The sequence below is a fragment of the Sapajus apella genome, unplaced genomic scaffold (genome assembly GCF_009761245.1).
Source record: "Sapajus apella isolate SASKATOON/1434 unplaced genomic scaffold, GSC_monkey_1.0 scaffold60, whole genome shotgun sequence".
NCBI lineage: Eukaryota > Metazoa > Chordata > Mammalia > Primates > Cebidae > Sapajus > Sapajus apella.
The window spans coordinates 1,509,993-1,518,666 of NW_022437000.1; the positions used below are offsets into that span (position 1 = coordinate 1,509,993).

Here is an 8,674-nt window from a genome sequence, read left to right on the forward strand (position 1 = left end):
TTTTTTTTTTTTTTTTTTTTTTTTTTTTTTTTTTTTTTTACTAAAAGAAGGAAGCCCAAGGAGTGTCCTGGGCTGAAGGACGGCTCGTGCCCATACCTCGGGTTGCATGCTGTTGTCCTGACTATTGGCGTTTGCGTCCTCACTGGGCTGGGTGGTCTCGATGCTGGGTGGGTTCAGAAACCGGCTCAGCTCTTGCTGCTGACTCTCTCTCAGGCTGTGGATGATACTGCACGACTGCTGCTGTTTCTGTGGAAATGCGATTGTTTGTTCAGTAAAGTAAGCCCAGCATCCTGCCCGCCCCACCGCCACACAAATCATATTTTCTTCTCCCCTCTCCAAAGACCTGCATGATCGGTGACCCCTTAGGAATGTCCAAATAAGGATCCTGAAGTAATCTCAATGTTCAATTAAGGGAGGCTGATGCAAATGTGGGCTTGGAGATGTATGCATTGCCTTCCCAGTTCTTTTAGAAAGAAGAAGTCTCACTCTATTTCCCAGGCTAGTCTAAAACTTCTGGTCTTAAGTGATCTTCCTGCTTCAGTCTCCCAAAGTGCTGGGATTACAGGCATGAGCCACTGTGCCCAGCTTGTGTTTTAAAGTACTAACACAGCTATCCTATTTTTCTCTTCTTATTTTATTCTAGGCTAATTAAGCCAATACAACGCCAACCCTTCTCCCACTTTGCCGCACGTTGTAAGAGGCAGAGAGCCTCGGGTGGAAGAGAAAACCTTTGTTCTTGTCTTTGTTCTGAAGTTTTCAGGCCAAGCCAGGAGTCCAGTCTGTCTTGGAATATACTGAAGCCAGGGCTCCTTGTGGCCTCTCAGAGCCGGAGGAGGACAGGTTGATCCCTGGAGCTAACAACATAGCTATAGTGGCCGGCAGTGACAGGACATCACTGGGCAGCTGGCCTTGCTCTAGGAGGTTGAGTTGTATCTTTTCTCTGGGACCTTTTTCTCCTCCAATAGAAATACACGTTTCTGCAATTGATGTTGTTGCTCTGAGAAAGAGGATTAAAACGATCTCTTTTATATATAAATGTTTAGTGATTTCTTTTTTCCCCCAAATGTGAAACGTGTCAAAAGCATTCATAAAAGTAATTATCTCATAGAAGCATTCACTGTAAACACAGTATATGCCAATGACGTATACATTCATTAATTTTTGAGTTAGATAATCTTACAGGCTGATAATTCAGGAAGCAGGAAACATCATTAATCCTGAGAGGCAGTCTTTTCAGAATAAACATTATCATGGTTTGTTGAAATTTTTAGCAGCAATTTAAAAGTTTTACAAATTTGATGTGTGGAAAATTTTAGAATTTCGTACAGTTGAGTTTAATAAATGGACATCATAAATATTTTAATATCAATAAACTGCCTTTTTTTTTTTTTTGAGATAGAGTCTCACTGTGTCCCCCAGGCTGGAGTACAGTGGCACTTTCTCAGCTCACTGCAACCTCTACCTCCCAGGTTCAGGTGATTCTCCTGCATCAGCCTCCTGAGTAGTGGGGATTACAGGCATGTGCACCATACCCAGTTAACTTTTGTATTTTTAGTAGAGATGGGATTTTGCTATGTTGGCAGGCTGGTCTCCAACTCCTGGCCTCAAGTGAGCCATCCTCTTGATCTCCCAAAGTGCTGGGATTAGAGGCATGAGCCACTGAGCCTGGCCAATAAACTGCTTTTAAAGTCTTCATGTCATATTATAAAAATGGGATTCCATGGACACTTCTAATGGACTCTGCTAAAGAGGGCAGGGCTAACTGGACTAGAGTGAAAGTCTGCGTCATGATCTGACCACTGTAAGTGGAGGAAGTGGACATAGTTTAAAGGGATAGAAGGCTGATCACAGAGGGAGCTAATCCCACGCTCATGAAGCGCTTTTCTTTCATCCCTCCTTTTTCGTGGTGGGGCGGGGACCCAACCCGCATAGGTGCAGTTCACTCACAGCTCTGATGCGCTTGAGGCACTTCTTGAGCCACATGCGGATGGTCTGCTTGGCCACCTCCTCCTCGATGGTGTACTCCAGCTGCTCCCTTGCCAGGAGCTCCTCCAGCTGCAAGCTCTTCCGGATGTCCACGGACCGGTAAGAAAGCATGCTGGTGAGGGAAACACACCTGCAATCACAGCTCTGATTCACCTGAGATTTACACACTTACATGTGTCAAAATCCAGAAAGGATATCACTCAATCTAATGAGTCTAGCGTTTTGACGCCATCCCTCACCCTCGTGTGTGTTGGGCCGGTCCTGTCACTTCTCTGTGTCTCCCTTCCCTTGTCTGTAAAATAAAGATAGTCCTAGTAACTACTTTATTTAATGACTAAGTGAGTTGATATCTGTGAGACTCTTATAGCAGTAAGTGCCATCTGAGTGCCTGTAAAATAAAAGATCCAGGCTAGGTAAAGACTCGGGACTTTCCCTGCAAAAGGGAAACCCCACATCCCATACTTTCTTCACACTTAGCCACATGTGGTGATGGTTAATTTGCTCAGCTGTGTATCACACATCCTTACCCCCTGCATTCCATTCCTTCTCTGTTTATCTCATCCATCCTTCTTTATCTTCCTTATTAATTTAATTTTATTTTTTTGAGATGGAGTTTTGCTCTTGTTGCCCAGGCTGGAGTGCAATGGCACGATCTAAGCTCATTGCAACCTCCCCATCCTGGGTTCAAGCAATTCTCCTGCCTCAGCCTCCCAAGTGGCTGGGATTACAGGCATGTGCTACCACGCCAGCTAATTTTGTATTTTTAGTAGAGATGAGGTTTCACCATGTTGGTCAGACTGATCTTGAACTCCTGACCTCAAGTGATCCACCTGCCTCGGCCTCCCAAAGTGCTGGGATTACAGGTGTGCGCCACCACACATGGCCTTCCTTATTAATTCTAGAGGCTATGAAACAAATCCAGGGTTTAATATCCACTCCCATTTAGCCCTTGACACACAACCAGCCCATGCAGTGGTAGATGAAGCTAACACAGCAGATGTTTTGCATCATGGAGCAATAAGGCAGCTCCCAGGAGGCCTGGACCAAGCAGTCCACCTCCAGAGGAGAAAACAGCCTTTCCTGGCAGAGTGGTGCACCCAGGAGTAGCCACAGGATCCCAGGTTATGGCTCATGCACCCTGGTGCACCTGTGAGCTATCCCCTTCTGTGACCTCAGCTCCATCCTGGAACCCAAATCATAGCATGGAGGCTCCTGAGAGCACTGATACATTGGCCTTATCTTCTTTGCTAAGTCTCTTCCCACCACAGAGGGGAAAAATGCATTTTCTCTTCCTCTCCTCCCTGACTCATCAAGAAACTCATCAAAGCTTCATTGTTTTTATCATATACTGGGCTAGGGGAATAAACAGGAAGGGGAAAAGCAGCCCCACCATTGATTTTGCCTGGGTCTATTTTTGTTAGCTGCACCAGTGTGCTCCAAAGGGGCTGAATATGAATGATAACGGTATGCCTATCTGCCTCATGTCAACCTAAAAAAAACTGCCACTGGGAGGAAAGACTCAGAAACATTCTGTCAGAGATGACATCCTTTGTTATTCACATGCATTTTTCCATCCTGTCCTTTTCTGTTTTTCAGCTTGTTCGTGAAAGAACTGAAGAGTGGGAGGTGAAATTGATAAGAGAGCTTTTCCCAGATTCTTCCTGTGCTGATCTGATCCTTTTCTTCAGCTTTTGGCCACAAGCATATTTCTGTACACCTGAGTTCTCCTGAAATTTGAGACACAATACCCACACACTACTTGTAGGTACTGCAATGAGATTAAAATAGCTACTGCTAGTCACTTGCTCTTAATTTTTTCTGAGGCATGGACCCCTGTGGCAGTGAAGCTCATGGGACATTTCTTAATGCTTTAAATGCACAGAATGAAACACACAATTGTACAAAGGAAACCAATCCTAAGCAAAAAAAAAAAAAAAAAGAAAAAGAAAAAGCAGGAGGCATCACACTACCTGACTTGAAACTATACTATATGACTACAGTCATCAAAACAGCATGGTACTGGTACCAAAACAGAGATACAGACCAATGGAACAGAACAGAGGCCTCAGAAATAATGTCACACATCTACAACCATCTGATCTTTGACAAACCTGACAAAAACAAGCAATGGGGAAAGGATTTCCTATTTAATAAATGGTGTTGGGAAAACTGGCTAGCCATATGCAGAAAGCTGAAACTGGATCCCTTCCTTAGACTTTATTAAAAAATGAACTCCAGATGCATAAAAGATTTAAACATAAGGCCTAACACCATAAAAACCCCAGAAGAAAATCCAGGCAATGACCTTCAGAACACAGGCATGGGCAAGGACTTCATGACTAAAACACCAAAAGCAATAGCAACAAAAGCCAAAATAGACAAATGGGATCTAATTAAACTCCACAGCTTCTTCACAGCAAAAGAAACTATCATTAGAGTGAACTGGCAACCAACAGAATGGGAAAAAATTTTTGCAATCTACCCATCTGACAAAGGACTAATACCCAGAATCTACAAAGAACTTAAACAAATTTACAAGAAAAAAACAACCCTATCAAAAAGTGGGCAAAGGATATGAACAGACACTTCTCAAAAGAAGACATTTATGTGGCCAACAAACATATGAAAAAAAGCTCATCATCACTGGTCATTAGAGAAATGTACATCAAAACCACATTGAGATACCATCTCATGCCCGTAAGAATGGTGATCTTTAAAAAATCGGGAGACAACAGATGCTGGAGAGGATGTGGAGAAATAGGAACACTTTTACACTGTTGGTGGGAGTGCAAATTAGTTCAACCATTGTGGAGGGCAGTGTAGCAATTCCTCAAGGATCTAGAAATAGAAATATCAATTGACCCAGCAATCCCATTACTGGGTATATACCCAAAGGATTATAAATCATTCTATTATAAAGACACATACACACATGTTTATTGTGGCACTGTTCGCAATAGCAAAGACTTGGAACCAACCCAAATGTGATAGACTGGATAAAGAAAATGTGGCACATACACACCATGGAATACTATACAGCCATAAAAAGGATGAGTTCATGTCCTTTGCAGGAACATGGATGAAGCTGGAAACCATCATTCTCAGCAAACTGACCCAAGAACAGAAAACCAAACACCACATGTTCTCACTTATAATTAGGTGTTGAACAATGAGAACACGTGGAGACAGGAGAACATCACACACTGGGGCCCGTCGGCGGGGTGGGTAGGAGGATAGAGGGGGATAGCAGGTGGTGGGGGTCTAGGGGAGGAATAGCATCAGGAGAAATACCTAATGTAGGTGATGGGGTGATGAATGCAGCAAACCACCGTGGCATGTGTATACCTATGTAACAAACCTATGTTTTGCACACGTATGCCAGAACTTAAAGTATAATAATAAATAAAATTCTCAAATTATTTACTTCAAAATGGCAGTGATATAGTAACATAAGTGCCTCTATTATTCCATTAAATAATACTATCTAGTAGACCTCAAATAACTACCATAACTCGGAAGCACCGGTGAGCATAAATGATATTTTAAGACGTCGGTTATGTGATCTGAAAATTTCTATGAGTTCTCCTGCTAACAAAGACGTGGATATTGAAAATGCAACTGTGGTTTGTTGCCTGCATTCCTCATGGAAGAGTATGCTGCATTTCAGGGAGTGATTAGTGAAAATAAAGATGTAATTGTTTTCCCTTGCAAGTCCATAGACCTCTGTTTGATCCCTGGACTCCTGCTTAAGAAGCTGCTATGGGTTGAATGTTTCCTCCCAAAGAAAAACATGTTGGAGTCCTAACCTCCAGTGCCTCCGAATGTAACTTTATTTGGAAATAGAACATTGCAGTTTTAATTAGTAATTAAGTTAAAATGAGATCACACTGGAGTAGGATTGATTCCTAATGTAATATGACAGATGTTCTTATGAAAGGTGAAATTTGAACTTAGATATACAGACACACAAACACAGAGACACACAGACACACAGAGACACACACACAGACACACACAGAATGCCATGTGACGTTGAAGGGAGACCCGGCGGACGCTTCTACAAGCCAAGAAACACGCAATAGTGGCAGCACATCCCCAGCAGCCAGGCGAGAGGCGTGGGGCACATTCTCCCTCATGGGTCTCAGAAGGAATCAGCCCTACAACACCTCAATCTCGGGCTTTCGGCATCCAGAGCTTGGAGACCAGAACTTTCTGTTGTCAAGCCCCTCAGCTTAAGATGCTAAGTTACAGTAGCCCAAGGGAACAAATAAAGAAGTCTCCCAAGGAGAGGAAAAGGCAGAGACTCCTTCTGACCCTGTGTCCTGTCTGGGTGCTCATGAAATATCTGGTATATGTGGTGTTCCAGCCAGCGGAGCAACCATCGCAGAGCAGCCCAGGCATCCTATCAGACCCGTGCAAGCGAGGAGCTCTGTACTGTATTCCCAGCTTTGCCACAGAGCCCGGAACCTCAAGCAAGTCACTCAGCTCTTCCGGGCAGTTCCCGCATCGCAGGGAAGGGCTGGGACTGTGTTCTCCCAGGCGCCTGCCACCTTTCCCCTCGGGGAGCACCTCAGTGGGCAGGGGCCCCTCAGGACATCAGGCCACGGCCTCCCAGCCCTCCCGGGTGAGGCCCCTACTTGGAAATGAATATTGCAGGACAGCGGGGAAGGGCACTTAGCGCCTGGGACACGTGACCTCGCTTCACAGCCACGGCAGATGTGGCATTTGGGTTAGACACCCACTTGTTAATTGTGCTGCAGAGGCCTTGAAGGCTGACAGCTGTGGCTTCTGGCCCCAGCTCGGGCCTGCGAGAGCCTGCCTCGTACCTCAGGACATCGTGGAAGGTGACGTCCCCGCCATTGTGCAGCCTCTCCATTTCGTAGCACATGTGCTTGAAGAGGAGCTTGTCCTTGTCCAGGTCCACCTCCAGCCTCCCACGCAGCAGCCGCAGCAGGAACTTGACGCGGAACGTGGGGATCACACCCTGGGGGCAGAGCACAAGAAGCAGCAGCAAATCATCATCAGCCTCAGTGATTTACTTGGGTTTCTCAAAACAAAAGAGCTATTTCTCCACAGCTAGCGTAATTAGCACCAGATGTGAAGAAAGCTGGTCACCTCCTTGGAGCCTGGTGGAATTAATTGAGTGCACTAAGAAGAGCATAGGATGGAAAACAGAAATTTCTGCTGGTGCTTCTCTCTCTGGGACATCACCACATTGCAGCATTTGGATTGAGGCGTGGGAAGCTCCCCCTCTGCCCCCAGGACCCTGCTCTTGCTCTCAGCAGACTGATGCTCATGTAGCCCGTCCCACGGACTCAGCCTCCAACGTATGCACTGAGTGGGTCATAATGGCGCTCGCACGAGACAATGGACAAGACACACATGTCATCCTCCTTTTCACTCAATCCGGATGCGAGGAACATCTTAATATTTATTACAAGTGTTTCTACCATTAAAAGATAACTCGCGGTCACTCACGCCTACAATCCCAGCAGTTTGGGAGGCTGAGGTGGGTGGATCACCTGAGGTCAGGAGTTTGAGACCAGCCTGGCCAACATGGTGAAACCTGGTTTCTACTAAAAATACAAAAATTAGCTGGACACAGTGGCACATGCCTGTAGTCCCAGCTAATTAGGAGGCTGAGTGTGGAGAATTGCTTGAACCCAGGAGGCAGAGGTTGCAGGGAGCTGAGATTATGCCACTGCACTCCAGCTTGGGCACAGAGTGGGACTCCATCTTAAAAAAAATAAAAAGAGAAAACTCTTTTTTCATGTTTTCTTCAGAATTAAAAAAACTGTATACAAGAGAATTAGGCTCCCAGCTCTTCCCTCTTCTGGAGTCAGAACCTGTCCAGCCACTGAGAATCTAAGATGTGTCGCTATCTTCCATGCAACACAAACCACCATGCCAGCCCTGGCTGTGTCTTGAATGAAAGTGCTGGGCAGAACGCTGGTGCCATGACTGTCTGCCAGTTACTGACATCTCCGTGTGCAGGGCAGTGTGGTCTTCATGTGTGTGTTACATGAAAGCGGGTTCCCATGGGTGACAGTTATGGAGAGACAGGCGGATTCCAAGGAGCTGAGAGTGAGGTCAGATGCCCTGCACGCAGGGCATGCACTATGTTGAAAGGAAAGCCCTCAAGAATGGATCCTGGGTGGCTGGAGGGTACCAAGAAGAGGGAGCAAATCAGGTTGAGGACTGTGCCTGGGTCCCTCATTTATGATGCCCATGCTGGCATTTTGGATTTTGTGCCCTTCATCAACTCTTCTTGAACTATTTCCAGATTTCCCCCCAGATACCCTGGCAGAATCTTCCTTGTTCAAACAGCACCCCTTGGGCCTCCTTCATGGTCATCCCTGCCAATGCAGCCCCAACCCCAACTACTGTCTATAGTTTTAACTTCTGAGCATTTATAGTTTCTGAAAATACTGCCACTACTACTAATATTATTTCACTTTTTTCTATTTGTCTCCACCTATTAGAATGTAAGCTCTGTGAGTACAGGAATGGTTCCATCTTGGTCATTGCTGTAGCCTCATTGCCTAGAACTATGCCTGAGTGTTTGCTAGGGGGAGGAGTAAGAGGAGGAGGTAGAGTAAAAGGAAAGGGAGGAGGTGGAGAAGGAGGAGGTGGAGGAGGTAGAGAAGGAGGAGGTGGAGGAGGAGGTGGACAAGGAGGAAGAGGTGGA

At 45.6% G+C, this 8,674-nt stretch overlaps 1 protein-coding gene across 8 annotated transcripts in view; it reads right to left on the bottom strand.

Annotated features, from left to right (window-relative positions):
- NALCN (sodium leak channel, non-selective) overlaps nt 1-8,674 on the bottom strand; it is a 368,748-nt gene that overhangs the window by 6,345 nt on the left and 353,729 nt on the right. For all 8 annotated transcript variants that reach the window (XM_032246166.1, XM_032246167.1, XM_032246168.1 and 5 more), the window contains 3 exons: nt 6,813-6,970; nt 1,948-2,098; nt 97-246 (listed from right to left, as the gene is read on the bottom strand). In XM_032246166.1, the coding sequence (XP_032102057.1) occupies nt 97-246; nt 1,948-2,098; nt 6,813-6,970 (459 nt within the window). The remainder of the gene's footprint in view (nt 1-96; nt 247-1,947; nt 2,099-6,812; nt 6,971-8,674) is intronic.